Source organism: Lepisma saccharinum, chromosome 4 (assembly GCF_977018435.1).
Source record: "Lepisma saccharinum chromosome 4, izLepSacc3.1, whole genome shotgun sequence".
In the NCBI taxonomy this organism is placed as follows: Eukaryota; Metazoa; Arthropoda; class Insecta; order Zygentoma; family Lepismatidae; genus Lepisma; species Lepisma saccharinum.
Window position 1 is genome coordinate 104,748,399 of NC_139232.1, and position 17,176 is coordinate 104,765,574.

General features: G+C 37.9%; 1 protein-coding gene across 1 annotated transcript in view; it reads right to left on the reverse strand.

The window, feature by feature from the left end:
• Positions 1–16,091, reverse strand: part of LOC145987042 (aminopeptidase N-like) — a 93,961-nt gene extending 77,870 nt beyond the window's left edge. Inside the window, exons 1-2 of the mRNA XM_083121502.1 lie at positions 15,985–16,091; positions 12,163–12,522 (exon numbers count right to left, since the gene is read on the reverse strand). Of these exons, the coding sequence (XP_082977628.1) occupies positions 12,163–12,171 (9 nt within the window). The 5' untranslated portion in view covers positions 12,172–12,522; positions 15,985–16,091. The remainder of the gene's footprint in view (positions 1–12,162; positions 12,523–15,984) is intronic.
• Positions 16,092–17,176: the final 1,085 nt, after the last annotated feature.

Here is a 17,176-nt window from a genome sequence, read left to right on the forward strand (position 1 = left end):
TGGCAATTGACCTCTTCTCTTGATGTTGTATTCGAGTTTTGGGGTCTTGTCAGTACTGGAAGTACTGTAGGTTGGGATACCATAGGGGTCGTTCCAGTGGTCAAATTAACAGGGACTCGTCCAGTTCTATTAACGCGGGGTCGTCTCGAGGGGCATTCTGAGAAGTTATGTCCCTCCAAATCACACCCACTGCACGTACGTACTTGACCAGAATAAGTTACCCAGTACCTGTCTCCTTGTACGGTAATGTACGAAGGGATTGCTTTCCGCAGGGCCATTTTAAACACAATGCGCCCCGTTCGTGTTCTATAAATATGTTCTTCTGAATACCTCTCTTCCTTTACGTTCAGCACTTCACCGTATTCACTAATTACATTACGAATCGCATCGTGGCTTAATTCGTCTGGCACTACATGCACACTTACAAAAACACTCTGCTGGTCTGCCCATTCCACATCTATTTTATGCCGTCCGTCTGCATCATAATAGGGCACTTCAGCTCCATAATCATTTAATAATCGCTCACCCACAACTTTCGTTACAAATTTCACAAATACACAGTTTCGATAGTAATCAATTTCAAAACTTTGAACTTGGTTCGATGTCACACCGTACGTGTTATGAAACCACTTATGTAAATCCAGCGAAGTAGGTCTAGATTTTACACTACGAAAAATAAATTTCAACGTATTTTGTCTCTGTACCGGCATGTTTGTCTTCCTTCTAGTCTTTCTCACTTAGCATGTACGTACTACAAAAACAGTGCTTGCTCAATTCAACTCAAGAGTATTTGCCTTACCTGCCACACGGAAAACAGCGAACGCGAAAACACGATCTGCACGCGGCCGCGTGTGCAGCTAGACTCACCACTCGGCCACAGGGTCCGGCCATCTGTTATCGAAAAATTACCACAAAATTGCCTTTAGTACGGCCTTAACACACTTATTAAATGCACCCAGGGACGTCAGAACCGGGGTGGCAGGGGGTCATCATGCCCTCACTCATCATCGAGGGGGTAATATGGTATTTTTGCCCCCCCCCCTTCCAGTCGCGCCATAAAAAATATTACTATTTTTTCTGCTCATTTTTGGTTCTGAATAAAATTTGAGAAAATATTTTTACATTCGACAAATAAACATGGTATGACGAGTACGGTCATAATTTGTTAAATGTTGATAAATTTCGAGTAAGCCATTATAAAATTTGATTCAATGTTAGCATTTTACGATATATACTTACGGGTTGGAAGTGATTGGTTCATTTAATTGCAAGAATTCACGCTAGGTGGCTGGCGACTACGGTTTGGTGCGATCTCCACCTATTTCAGTTATATAATTTCCTCGATTACTAAATTTTAATCGACTAATTTCATTGTCTAATTCCATATTTACGTTTGTTAATAAGTGTGTTGTAAATCAGTACACTCCTCGTGTTAAATATAATCTTTTTAGCATATTTATGATGCTTAACTCTAACGCTCTGGTTCCAGGCTAAGGGAGATTTCGTATCGTGCAGCGTGAATTCAAGATTTCATATGAGAAAACACACACTTTAGGAACGTTAAAATTTGCTTAAATCTTTAATGAATAACTATGGATGTGGGGAGATCATGCTATAGACACCAAACATAGATATAAGATTCTTGTCACACTCTGCATGTATATATTTGTAATGTTTATGCGTGTGCAACTTCTTACAAAGTTAATGGAACCTGTGGTTTTTGAAAGAGATTAATTGTTGAACGCTCGACGCGGGAAGGGAATTCGTGCGGAAAAGCGGGCGGAGCTCGCAACATGGACGAGGAAGGAGATGGTTTTACTAGCTGATCGGTGCAAAAGAAAGGTTTATTTGGATAATATTCCGGAGAGTAGGAATACATGACTACTCTGAATAAGGAATACAGTTACCAGTGAAAGTATTCTGCTGTTATTTCCTTTGGAGATGCTTCGTCGTAGAGTGGGAAGTGGTGAAGTTTATCCTTGTCTGAATTTACCTTGAATCGACCCCTACTCCAAAATCGTAAGTAAAAAGCTTTGTTCTTTAGTGCTCTCGAGAGACCTTTCGTATCGAAATTCAACGGTACTGCTGATTACAATACCCCGTTCATAGCTAGCTTTGTGTGTGCAGTGTGGATTGACAAGAAACCGTGTCTGGTCTACTCGGACATCGTGAACATAACAAAGAATAGCGCGACGCCATATTGAGAAAACTTGCAATTCTACGGAAACCTTGCAGCAAACTTCAAGTTTAAATCGCTATAACGAACGACTTAAATAATAAAAAGATCGTACGATCTCAACGTATAAGTGAGTAAACAGTTATAGGGTTATTTTAGTAGGTGTCATGTGACCAAAATAAATGAGAAAGTAAAACACTTATCATAAGGCATGCACGAAAATCATTTAAACTCGATTACACAGGGCATGCCAAACTCATGTAAAAGAATCAATTGAATCGTTTCTCAGGAAAATATGTCGTATGTGAAATCCCTCTAATATTTGTTTGAGCATATGAGATGCACGAAATGTTGTTGGTGAAGGGATGTAAACAAATAAACTGCTGTAATCAGTTTCTGGGTACCTCTGTTATTGAAAACAAATCTCTTAAAGAAGGTCGTGCCAGAAATCATTCACCTATTATTTTTGAAACTTTGAGCAGTTCTTGCTTATGACAAGAGATAAATATTGGCAGTGCAAATTCTGTTCGTTAATTAATATCTTGTTATTTTGAGAACAGAACTGATAGAACATGATGTTATTTGTACGATTGAATTATTACTTTTTCTGTTGTTTTGAATAAATTTTACATCTTATAAAATATAAACGTGATACGATTTCACCTGAAACCAAGGTCTCGAATATATTTAGTGTCAAATATAATTGTATTAATGTGAAGTTTCTTTCCAGCAAGGGTAAAAACTCATGTTCGAGTCAGTTGTTATTAACTGATTGTATATGGACAGATATTTGCACTTCGTCCTGTTTTATAGCTCTGATATTTCATTGCTTACCTACTAAAAAATATATCATATACATTGATTTCCTTTCAAAATTGAAATTCAATCAGTTTTGACCCTAAATTTCAGCCATTTGCATTAGATGTGGTGAAAAAAGATACGGAACATAAAATGTAGCCTGAAATGTACTGAAAGCAATGTTTTTTACCCAAGATTTCTATAGTTTTTCTTAGCTGAGTTACCAGAATTATCGCAACTGCCTGCATAGGCCAAAAATGTTGCAAGTCATGAAATAAAAATGGCCGCCATTTACAAACGAAGTCTACTTTCAGAAAAATAATGCCTGTTTTGAACTACCCTTGTACAGGGGTTACAACAAAAAACAAATGAAAAATTTCAAAAATGGTCGAGCGCCCACTGCTGGATCATTTGGTACGGATTGACACTGAAATTTTAGGCAATTTCCAAAAAACGTAAAATTATTTTTATAAGGATTAGAAAACCAAAAATTTTATTTTTTGTAGAGAAAGAGCATTTCTTTGCAATGATTTTCAACATCAAAAGTTTTTTGGTTCCGTCATACCCACATGATGAAAATTCAGATTTTTGTAACCTAGTTTTCCCACCACAAAAATTAGGCTGCAAATCCATTAATAGTCTTTTTATAGAGATATTTGTAAAAGATTTTGAGTGCTGATGTATTTTTTTTCTGAAATCCTCATTATTTCATTGAACTTTGTGTAAAACTTCAGAGAGATCTGATGATTGGTTAAGGAGAAAAGAAATAAAATGTAAGCAAGGATATCTTGTGTCGAGGATCTCAAGAGTGACAGACAACACTGATTTGATGACATTTCAAAGTGCTGTAAAATGAAAACCGATTGAGATAGAGTGAAAAAAAAATGGGGTTTCTTTCAACTATAAAGGAAGGGTGTACACCAAATTTCATCGAAATCGGAATTGATGGGTGTCAAAATCTTAGTTTTTTTTTGCGTTGATTTGATGTGGAATGACCCAACAAGGTGTCCGTTCTATTTCCAATGAAGCACGTACATGATTCCTTCACGGAAAAATCTGTTACATGTTCAACGGTAATTGCCCTTGTTTAAACGTATACATTTGAAACTGAACATTGATCGCACCGTAACACATCGCACCACATTTCATCTCACCCTGGATTTTCTTGGGGGGATGGGGGCGTGGTGAGAGCTACATTGATTCTTTTGACACACTTAAAAATATCCCAAATTATAGAAATTATATTTTAAACAAGTACTAAATAAAATTCGAGTTCAAACATTTCAATCAAAAATTGCTCATATGCACTATTAATGTAATTATAAAATCAGAACGTGGTAATATTAATTTACATGAAACAATGTAAATTCCCCACTGCGCGTCAAAATTAAATATAATAAACGTCTAACCATGAAAAAACACCAATTTAGAACCTCACATATTTCTTGGTTTGTTCTGCCTGCTTATTGCTCTTACGTAATAGTAGAAAATTGCGATTGTATAGAACACTGTACTTCGGACTAAGGAACAAAAATCTTCAATTTTTTAAGATTTCTGAAAATATTTGGTCACAGGGTCTGAATTTATTTATTTTATGGCCTTCACCTAGGGCCATCCAGGGGGGGGGTGATATTTTCTTTGTCTGCCTTTCCAAGAATCATTTCGCTATTTTAAATTCTGAAAACAAAAATTGTTCTAAGGAGCATTAAGAATATTTTTAATGGCTTGCATGATATTTTAACTTTTTTGCTATCATTTAGTTACGATTCCGAGAATAACTTAACATTACAAAAACTGGCTGTTCACCGATGATAGCTTAGTGGCTAATGCAGACGTCTTATCATTAATGGGACAGGGTTCGATTCCTAGGGAGAGGGGACAATTTCAGTGCTTCGGACCTATGTATCCCGCTCGAAATAGCATATAAAGTTGATTATAATTGACAATATAGTAAGTGATATTTTTGAAAATTCATGACAGTTTTGAAAATTTATCCCTAACGTCACATCTTTATAAAGTTAGATTAAACGAAACGATGATCGGAAAGGAGTAACTCCCCTATACGAGTGAGTAGGTGATAGGAGACGAGCAAGACTATTTTGAGGGTGGAGATTCCAATTTTAGGTAGCCCATATTCCTACATATAATATGCAAATTTCTCTTTTACAGACAAAAGTTCACTAGCAGATTATTTACTACTGGAGTTTTCACTGTTGAAAACCGACAAAAATACGGGAGAGAAATGTTCCCGTCCATTAATTATTAAAGGTGCAACATCAGCACTAACCTTACAGAAATGAAAACTGTAGAAAATGTGATAGGATGGCTGGTTACTAGGTTTGAATCTGCGACCCCGAGATGTTTTGTTCCCCGTTGCACATATACTAGTGTTACAACATGAAATGTTTACGAGACACAATGTCCCTTTCATTGTTTTAATTAATTAGTTCACGGCCACAAAAACTACTGCCCGCGTTCCATATCTGGTTTGTCTTTGTTCATAATAAAAATTAATTAGTACATTATGCAATATATTTAGTATGGTGCAATATCTTGCAATCAATCGCTCAAATAGTTACTGGCTCTGCACATAAAATGTTTTGGAGTCGGTGGATACATAGTATACATGTGGGGTGAGGGGACACTCAACCCCTAATCCCTCGCAATGACGTGTCCAGGTTGTGGGTCCAGGACTCAGACCCCGAAAATTCCATAATTTTTTGTGGATTCTGAAAATAACACCCACTAAGTTATTATTTTTTTAAAAGAGAAAACTGTTTTGTTACAGTAAGTGAAGTTGATGTGTTTTCTTTAATAATACGAGTATATATATGCAGAGGTGAAATACTAAAAAGAAATACATTGCATTATGTACCAGACATTAAAAAAACAAACTATTGTCAATGTGTGAAACTCGATTTCTAGAAAAACATGATTCACTTCATGTTTTTGTTAAATTTCTTCAACCTTGTCAGTTAAGCAGAGCTGTCCAAGTGAACCATCCCAAGCAAGTGATCTTCTAGCTGCAGTTGAAAAGAGGACTTCCTTAATTGTACTCTTTATCTGAGAAACGTTTTTCAGTTTTACTGATGAGTTGTCAAATCATGCTTCACTCTGTCCCTCCCCTCCAGGCAGGAGTACGATGCACGGACTCGTGTGTCTACGTTGCCTTTGGTTCTACTGTACATTTCCCATCAGGGCTCTGGCGCCTGGACCCGCAGCCAGTATCATCCTCTGTGAGGTTATGTGTCGTTCTTACGTGTGCTGATGACTCCTTAGGTTCAGCTTTAAGCAATGGTATGGAGATTCTAAGAAAGTTTTATCGGTCTTAGTGTTGGTAGGGAGCTCACTTCCGATGAACGTGTTGAAATCAGAACAGTATATTTTACAAGGACCCCTCAAACCCGCGATGCAATGGCTTCTCCAAAGGTTGCTTTCTATTCTCAGTCATTACGTTCTTCAAACTTTGTTCTAGCCATTGGTATTTTTCTATATTTAAATGGTATGATTAAAAAAAAAGTCTTCATCAATTAAGAACTTTGATATATTAAGGAGCACCTCTTCTAGATCGTGATGTGACCTCAATGAAGCTAGTATTGCTCCAATATATACATGCCCGAACCTGTGGCCGACTGGTTAGCACATCGCGCTGCAACGCCAAGGGTCCCGGGTTCGAATCCCGGTCGGGCTTGGTTGTTTGTGAATGTCCATTCATCAATTTCATCACTCATCCCCATCTTCGCAAATTACCCAAGAGGCACAAAACGCGAAGTAAAATAAACTAAATCAATCAATCAATCAATGTATACATACCATCACAGTTTAGTAAGAATAAATGGAATTGAATACTTCAACAGATCATCAATTCGCAGGTTAATGTATTTATCATCGTTTGTTTGTGCAATTATATTACCTAGAGCGCAGAGGACGATGGGAGCAGCATCTATAATTTAATCTAAAATGTAATATAAATTACATGAATATATAAAAATAAAATATATAATTATTAATATATATTATACCTTGAATAATTAATATATATATATAATTATATATCAGTGGCGTATGCTGGGTTTAAAACCTGGCCTATCTCTTTTTATCATAATGTTCAAATGGGAGGCTCTTTTTCGTTCAATTTCTTGGATTTTAGGTGATGTGACATTGCAATTAAAATATATACATTACAATTTACTAATAATTATAAAATGTCACTGTTTCATTAATATAAAAACTCTAAGGAAAACATTTCAAATATTTCATGGTTATTTATAAAATATAGAGGCCCATATTGTGAAATATTTATGTAGTCCTACGTGCAAGAATAAAATATACGCGTATAAGAAACTTCTTACCTCGAATATTTATTTTGAACAGGAACCCCATTCTTCTCTTGGCAACCTCTGTGGTAAAATGGTTATTAGCACAGGGCACTACGACACCAGTGGACTCGGGTTCAAATCCAGGCATGGACATGGATATGCTTTGTGAATGTCCCTTCATGAATTCCATCGTATCGTCATTCATCCTCATCGTCGCGATTAGCTAAAGTGGCAGAAAAGCAACGCAAAATAACAAATCAAATCCATTCTTCTCTTCTTTGCGATACCAGATGCCTGCATATCTTCACGATTTGAAGTTTATCCTCATGCAAAAGCAGAGTAAATTGTTTCGGCAATAGTTCGTTAACTATGTCATTCATTTTTGTTCACTACATGACGCACCACAGATCATTCAAAACATATATACGTAATTCACTCACTCAATACACTTAAGAAAATCCGCACAGTAAGAAACCAAATTTTCTTAAACTTCCTTCAACGTGATTTCCACTCGCAAAATGCCCTTCGTCATCTAAGGCCAGTTAGTCTACCCCAGCCAGTCATAAACTAAGCAGCAGAGGGGATGAAAACATCGTGAAGCGTGGTTGGTTGAAGGTCAGCGGCCTGCGAGTTCTGCATGTGTTCGATGGTACAGTGTTGTTTTGTACTAAAATTCCCTATCACATGCCAGCCACTCTTTTCCCGTTCCTGTAATGGTAGTTTAGTTTCAAAATTTCCCTTAACTGGGAAAATCCCATGCTGGTTAGCGCATTGGCACCGCTGCAAGGTTTTACCGCCGTTGTAAAACGAAGAGTTCCCTGTCTATACCGCGTTTGGTAGAACCTGTCCCGCTTCCGCGCTAGGGAGCGCTCAACAGTTTCGGTGCAAATGAGAAACGAGGAAAAAATCGTCTGCTGGGCAGCGAGGAGCGAATGAAAGCCAGAAGAGAGGCGCTTACGTAGACGCTGTTGCGACGTTGCGTATTTTAATTGGCTGCCTGGCTTTTACTTTCCCCAGCACCGAGAAAAGACAGGGAGCAACTAGCGCGGGAACCGGGACAGGTTCTACCAAACGCGGTATAAGAAGCCACTACAAATACGTCACCGACCGCCTCCAGGCGCTGATCGGGGAAGAATTTAACCGCTGAAGTCTTGTGGTAGTTTTAAAGGAAAGGAGTCCATTCCCATGTATAGGGCGAGCACAAGGAAAACAAACCTTGGACGAAAAATCACCGCGCAGCCTTTTCTTTCGTTCAGTTCGGGCCATAAGGAAGCATGGTCCACTCTCCCCCTCCTCTCCTCGCGGAGGTACGGTGCACAGGAGTCGCGGGTTTTATACTATCATTTTTTCCCGCGGTCGTTGTTTGAGAGTGAAGCATCAGTCACATTTGATAGTCGATTATTTTCTGTATTTAATCTGGGCTTCGGCGATAGCCTAGGTAGCCTAGAATATACGCACCTGATATATATATATATATATATATATATATATATATATATATATATATATATATATATATATATATATATCTGAAAAGAGATTTAGGAAAAAATGGTGGTGGATCTAAGAACTTGCTCCCCCCCACTTCGAAATAAGTTCCGACGGCCCTGAATGCACCTTCTATGATGCTGTTTATTCTCTAACTATGAGGCTCAGTCAATAAATAGCGAGGCAGAGGATATTACAACAAGACTATGGTAATTAGAAATGGGTCGACGGACCCGAAATGGAGGTGCAAGAGTGACGAAACTGATTCGCGCACGTTCTCGCACTAGATGGCGTTACGTGTCTGGCAAGGTATGCACAAAGGCTGCTAAACGAGCATCGGCAGTGTCCAGTCATTCCATGTTTGACTGCGACGCGTAATGGAAGTGGAAGCATCCAAAGAGGAGCAGCGGGGTATATTTCGCTTCTTGACAACGGAAGGTTGTAATGAGGCGAACCATTACTTGATCCTCTTTTATTTTATATGTTTAATTAATTAATTTAATTGGATAGATCCGGTTTTAGAATTATGTATTTTGGTAATGTTGTGGATGTCTATGTATTCATGTACGTGCGTATTCTTGGCCGTTGGGTAGGTAGGTGTGTCTCTGGACAGCCGACAGGCGGAAACTTCCCAGTAACGGTTAGGTGATTAGCGGGGCCTATAAAAGGAAGGGAAGGGAGCAGTCGGCCTCAGATGTTTTGGTGCAATACGGCGAGGTGTATTTTCTCTATGGGGCGAAACGAAGAATTTTTCTTGATACTATGAATCGGCGCATACTTTAACTTTCTTTCTTATAATACACACACTTCATTTTTTTTCACACCTAATTCAATAGTACATCTCATGTGGGAAACCGGGTACATATGTACACATACCTTCAGCCACCTTTTTTGGTACTGAAGGTTATATTTTTTCTTACTCGTGGAGCCAGTGTATGTTGCGGAGAATCGGCTTAAAAGCACAAATTATACCTATACAAGGTGTAGGGGTTGTGAAATCCATCGAAGAATTGAAATGATATATCCGGCAACGAAAGTTGATGTCACCACTTTGAGCCCGAGTCGAAACGGCAAATTCGTCAGTGGAAGCACGCAGATTCCCCTCCACCAAAAAAGTTCAAGACCCTCCACACTAGTGCCGACAAGGTCATGCTTTCGTTCTTCTTCGACCGAAAGGGACCGCTCCTCGTCGATTTCCTGGAGCATGGAGCTACTGTCAATGCCCAGCGGTATTGTGAAACATTAACGAAGCTCAGGAAGGCAATCAAATCGAAACGTCCCGGTCACCTTTCTCGTGGTGTCGAGCTATTGCACGACAACGATAAACCACACACAGCCAACGAAACAAAGAAGTGCCTGAAAAAAAAATCAAGTGGGAAATCCTGAGCCACCCTCTATAGTCCAGATCTGTTCCCGTGTGACTTACACATCTTCGGTGAGCTCAAAAAAGCACTGCTTCAATCGGACGGTGACATCAAGGAATACGTGCGCAATTGATTCCAAAAGCAGCCTAAATACTTCTGAGGTTCGTTACGTATGTGCTGTGAAATATCCTCTGCCTCGTAATTTATTGACTGAGCCTAATTTACCTAAGATAGAAAATCCACTTTTCATTTGTATTTAGCATAAAATATTTGTAATCTGGCTTTCAAGTGCTTCATGTATAATGTGACGTAATGGCTGGTAAGCCTGTTCGTGGAGCAAGTCTTGACACATTTTGGCCACCTAATGTTGTTGTCAATCGTGAGATCACAACGCAGTAAATTTATTTTTTAGTAGTCCATACCCAATACAAAAATTTTACCCCTTTCGAATTTTTTAAACTTGATACATTAATGTCCATCCTTGAAGTTAAATATTAATAAATAAATGATGGCATATGGTATATGTATAGTCTTGTTGACAAATATAAAATAGGGTTTAAAATAGTTAGCAACCACTGGATCTAATGAACTCTAGTGGCCCGATGCTGGACCCAGTCCGGTAGTTGGGAAACACTATCCTAAAGCACGGTGGTCCTAAAACTGACTCAGAAACTAAATTGATTGGCCTCAAATGGCAAAAGACAAGTATATTTTATAAAATCTAACTTTCTCGCAGTACAAATTGTGTTTATTCAAGTTCACTGTATGCTTTGATGTGCTAATTGGGATTGGTTTAATTGTTTGATTGATTGGTTTTTTAAGTCTACTTTATGCACAGTGAGGCTAATCGGGACTGCGCCTACAATATAAAATGGGATCCTAGCCACTATGGACCTGCACTAATTGGGATTGGACCTACAGCTTAAAATGGGGCCTGAATCACTGTGCATCCATTAGGGCCCCCTTGTTTACAAGGTGACATTATTTTATGCAAACTTGGAGGCCCCTCATTCTTTTATATTATTCAATCAAAATCCTGCTATTTTCCACTCCCAATTATAAGTTACTTTGGGATCTAAGTCTCCCTTGTAGTAGCATACCGATGTTAAGTATTAGATTCGGTATATGCACAAGTGGTTTCGCACACATATTATGAATAGTAAAGTTTATAATTCTTATGAAAATTTTAATAGTTTAATATTAACATTTAATTCATTTTCTCAAATTACATGTGAATGTTCCTTTTAAGTTCATTTTATGCTCACATAGTCTAATCAGGATTGGGCCTACAGTTTTAAGATGAAATTTGAATCTTTATGTAATATGTCTGCACTGAGGATCAAATCTGGTATCCTTTAATACAAGACAACAATGCAATTGGGAAGGCACAATCAGAAACTCACATATGGTTAAATCAAATTAGCAAGTACAGGGTATACAGAAAGTTATGCAAACGAGATTTTAACTTATGTTATTTTCTACAAGGAGAGAGAGAGAGAGACATGAATCTTACATTGCTCTTACTCTGCTGTGTGGATACTTTTTTTAAAGATTAAATTAGGTTATCATGCTGTGCATGAACGTTCAGTAAGGGGAAAATTGACTAAGGTTTAATAATTTTAGCACGAAGTAAAAAGAATATGGATAAAAAACAGTTGTGGAATAGCTTGCAAAAATTTTCGATGTGTATTGATGATCTCTGTGATTATCTACCGATTCGATGAAAATAATTATACTTACTCGGGCAAGAAGCGGCAACTTTAAAATTCAACCTCACAAAGCAGCTAGCAGGGAAACTGGATTTTGTCAAAATAACAGTTCTGCGCTGTAATTGGTCACCGGGAGATACAACGACAGGAATGTAAAAAGTGAACTTCAAAAGCAGGAAAATATGCAAAAACGAGTAGGTACTGGTTACTTGAATTAGTATACGTAATACTCCCTTCGAAAATTTTGCGCACACTACAGCAAATTACTACCATAAAAAGAAATAAGCTTATTGACCACATCTGCTCACCTCCGGCATTTCAGCAGAGCGCACACTAATTGATTTTTCGTGGAGCTTGATATCATCCGACCATTCCTATGTGGTCAGACCGTCTATCCATTGGTCAGCTGTGGATTTATCCAGAAGAGACTTCTCCCAATCAGTGTCCACGATTTTATAGTTGCTGACTCTTCTCATTCTGTGCAGAGGCTCCGCCTCCTCAACAAGCCTTTCCTGGGATTGTTTGAAATTGCAAATTGCAAGAAACAATAACAGCAACAAAACTTTTCTGGTCGACGGCATGTGCCCAGTTTTCATCTTCTTTCACCTGCGAAAGACTTCGCTGTAAAGCGCTCTTGGAGGCAATGTTCACTAGCGTTGGCTGATGATCTGCAAGAACAAGAATAATACAAGATTGGTTAGTTTAGAAACCACAAGTCACACATATTCCGAGAAAGTTACCTTGTATAAGCCCCGTTCCCCAAAATGCACACACATTGTACACTAGATGAAATATTTTAACATTCAGAATTTATAGATGCATTGGGTTTTCTAACCCAAAGTATAAATTATATGTTTGTTTCTAAATCCTCTTTATGCACAGAAAGGCTAATCGGGACTGGATCTACGGTTTAACGTGGTATCTGAACCACTATGTGACTGTGCCAGGTATCGAACCAGGAACTCCTTGATAACAAGGCGACGATGTTAGCACTACGTAAATGGGATGGCTATAAATCATAGAATTACCATCATTGAGTATGTGAACACTATGATCAGTTTTGAGATGGCCCGGGTCATGCGATATGAGTCAATCGCATAACTTTTCACCTCTTTAGCTAGAAATTAGCACAATACCTGTCTACCAACAATCGAAGTGAACCAAAATGAACTTCATGGTTTCAAAGCAGATGTATGTATCCAAGGAAGTGCGCACACACGTCACGAAAGCCACATAGGTGGACGAGAGGGTTGAGTGGTCGACTCACGTAAAAGTCACAGAAGATCCTGTGTTTCAGTCCCGAATTTAGCACGGGTAAATGTTGCTTCATCAGTGCCACCTATTCACCATTCATCCCCTTCGACGGGATTAGACAATAGGAACCGGAATGCGACGCTAAATATGAAAAATCCAAATAAAAAAATCTATATCTTATATTGTGTAACGTTGTCAACCCTTCAGTACACGGGTGACATTGTTGTTACGTGACTGGACGGGTTGTGCCTATCAGGAACAAAAAAATTGAATCATATTAAAAACATAAAAAAGAAAAAAGGTAAAGTGTTCCCCTGTGTATAGCACCACGCCATGAAGGCGTATAATGGGTGTGGGGGTAACGCCCCACACTTTCTTGATCCGGTCGTGAGTGGGGGTGATATGATCATCATCACGCCCCTGAACGCCTTTACCCCCCCAGGGTTTCCCCCAGGTACCCATGTTATTCGACGCTGGGTAGGCGCCGGGACCGCTTCCACCGTTAGAAAAGTTCCCGGATTTGAACCGGCCGGGGATCGAACCCGGGACCTTTAGCATGGTAGTTAGACGCGTTACCGACTGAGCCACATAAAAACTTTTGTAAATAAAATAGCTTTTTGTTTGAACAAATATGTGTATTACTAATTGATACATAATTATGGAAACATGAAAATCATTATTTTTAAGTTCTTGAACTGTAGTGTTAATCAAAGGTACCAGGAAGGCGCATCGTACAGAATTTCGGATGCCCCTTTAAACTGTTGGTCCAATTTTGTTTATCCCAGACAAGCAAACAATGCACGAAAAACAAACCTTTTCGCTTATGTTATGTTACCCTTACGTTTTTCAGATTTTTTTTAAAAGAAAAAAAAAACAATTTCCGAGTAAAAATATTTTTTTATATAGCAGTGTGATGCTTGCCACCGTTGTGTTCTTTCAGAATGATTGCGTCATCATCGCCTACAGTTCCGGTCAGCCAAATAGGAAGTATATAATGACAATGTACATTTGGGAACTGTTCAGAAAAGAAATATGGAAGATGTCCTTGCCAACATGAATTATTTCCGGTCATATAACACGCTAGTTGTCCTTTTACATACCGAAGCGTTGGATTGGCATTTCCTGTATGAAAACTGATTGCACTTTCTTCAATCTGAGTGTTGATATTGTGATCAAAAAGACATTACATTAGTCATGATAGCAAAATTAAAGTTAAAAAGGAGGGAATGTAAATATAAATAGTTAATGAACAATAGAGAGTCGTTAATTATTGTATGGACAAAAAACCGATTGAGAAGGACTTTCCAGATAGGCTTACGCAGAAAACCTGACTGAGTTTGCAATACACGTTTCGTTAAGCTTCTTGGTAAGCCTAACTAGAATTTGGTAGCCTTTTTGCTAAATCTAGTAAATATAACCGGCTAATTTTGGTGTCTATGAACAAATATCACGATTACTAATTCAAATTAGTCCTGGTGAACAATAATACGTTTATTGCCTATTTTAAACAATTTTTTGTACATTAGAAACTATACGTTTTGTAAATAATACCTTAAAATGATGACCAAAGCAAACTTTAATTGTATAAAAATATACATAAGAACGTAACGTTTCCACCCTCTAACAGGGTCTTCTTTAGACGAATATTCACAATAAGAATTTACGTTATGTATTTATGTATATTTTTATACTATAAAAGTTTGCTTTGGTCAGCATTTTAAGGTCTTATTAACATGGAAACAAGGCTTAACAGTAATACGATTTGTCTGAAGAATTCCCATGTCCTTTGGAAGGAATGTTTACGTTTTTGATTCCATATGGAATGTCAGCGTTACCGTCATGAGAACAATTTAGAAGGTACTTGAATGCAATGGTGGCACGGAGTACACTGTGAAAATGTCAGAAAAAGAGCAAAAATTGATATATTTGGTGTATTTTTCGTTATTTAGCGTTGCTATTCTGTCTAAATTTGCTAATGCCAAGATGAGATGACATTGATGAAAACAACATCCCGGAACTCGAAATCAGAAACCTCAGTTGCTAAAACGACAATGAATTCGATGCGCTGACCACGCATGTACTGGCCCTAGGTTCTCGAAAGGCCTGTAAAACTCAATATAGTTGTCTTCTCTTTTGGCAGGTGGTCTTAGGCCACATTTTGCTTTTCTAGGTACATCTTCTAAGTATTATTTCTTGTAGTTAAATTTTCGTAATGTATCATAAAACTATGGACAGAAATAATTAAATTGCGATCGAATTACAATATAAATTATGGATATTTGCTCGTCTGTTCATAAGAGCCAGTAATCAACATCGAATGTCTCTTGCGACGTGTCTGATACTACAACATTTCATATTTGATTAAATAAAAAGAACGTCTTTAAAAAAGGATCAGTTATACAATGGATCTTGTCAATGGTATATTGTTGGAATCTAGCAAACTTAACTGTGAAGCAAGCAGTCTGTTTTATTGTTTTTTAAGATGAACTAAGATGTTATTTAAACATCACAACAAAAAGAAACATATGTTTTTATGCTTCTAACAACCGTAGACTACAAGAGAAATAGTTGTATCATTTAAGTTAAATTGTTCATTGAGGGTAAATAATTTAGTTGTAAATAATAATAATATGTGTGCGTGTGTTAGCCCCTCTTGAGCTTGATTCCTTCAACATTAAGCCCGTAACGCTGGTCGAACAGAAGCTAAACAAAATTATAAAGTAAAGACTAATCGTAGTCAAAGAGGACTTACAGAAGTTTAGTGCTCATTGTAAAATGGCAAGCACTGCAGCATGCATACAGGATTCAGGATTTATTTACTAAGTTTCAGCAATGAGGATTTAGATCTGATCAAGAAAAACTCGTGTTCAATTTACCTGTATCTTCCGTCGACTCTCTCTGTTTGTGATCAATGTTGATAGTCCGAACCAGATCAACCAGACTGCAGGATTGCCTAGTAGCAGAAGGCCTTTTATAATCCTATCCTTAGCTTTTCCTATCGTTCGTAAGCACCCCCCCCCCCTTTCGAACCTCATCATCATCACATTGTGAGAGATCCTCACAATGGTCGTCAATATTGTTGAGTGCCAACATTTTTTTCTATCATGTTCTTACCACGTAACTTTTATGGTATTCATATCCCCTGCCGCTGTTGATAATTAATATTATCTTTTTATTATTATTATTTCTTCATGTGCTTCACCGTGGAATGACCAAGGATGTATCGTGAAGCAAACAGGAAATTAGAATGGTATGTTTTCCCTTTTTCCTACTGATGTTATCTTAGTCACGACAGCTGATGATCAGTAGCTCCGTCTATTTCGCTTCACTTTTGGACTCTCTCTGCATTGGTGCGTGTAGTTGGTTTCACGGTGCAACGTGGACTCACCTACAACCTACTTCGTTGAATTGGTGTCAGACAGTGGCGTCTCGTGGTCTGGCTCTATGGTTGTGCACTTTAGTCTCGCGTCCAGAAGTGTTATAACACCCCTGTCAAATACTCGCACTCGATCTTGAGCACATATTGATGCTTAATATATTGGCAACCCAAGTTTTGATCAACTTTCACTGAAAATGAGGCTATGATAGAGTTATAATTCATGACATTTTAAAACTGATTTTTTACAGATTTCAAATATTTCGAAAATTATCCAGCCAATCACGAGAAGAGGGATGTTATTGTGCAATATGTAATTCAGCATTCAATAATCTGACAAAATCACTCAATACATAGAAATACCCATCTACAATATCAATACTATTGTCGATTTGCAAAATATATTTCATAAGAACTTCCTCTTTCGCTCCGCAGATATTAATGAACAAGGTGAATAATAACATTGGCGTACACCAAATAAAACGATCCAACAACCACATGGAGGAAATCAATTGTAATCTATATTGCTGTTCTTTATTTCTAATGACAGACTGATCGAACCAAGCAAATCAAGCGAAATCAAGAGCATAATAAATCTTAAAGAAAATCACAGTACTCTCTCAGTTCACACTGCCCTGCTTCGTACTTCAGAATGTTTCCTTCCCTTCCACGTATACATATGTTGCTGCAGT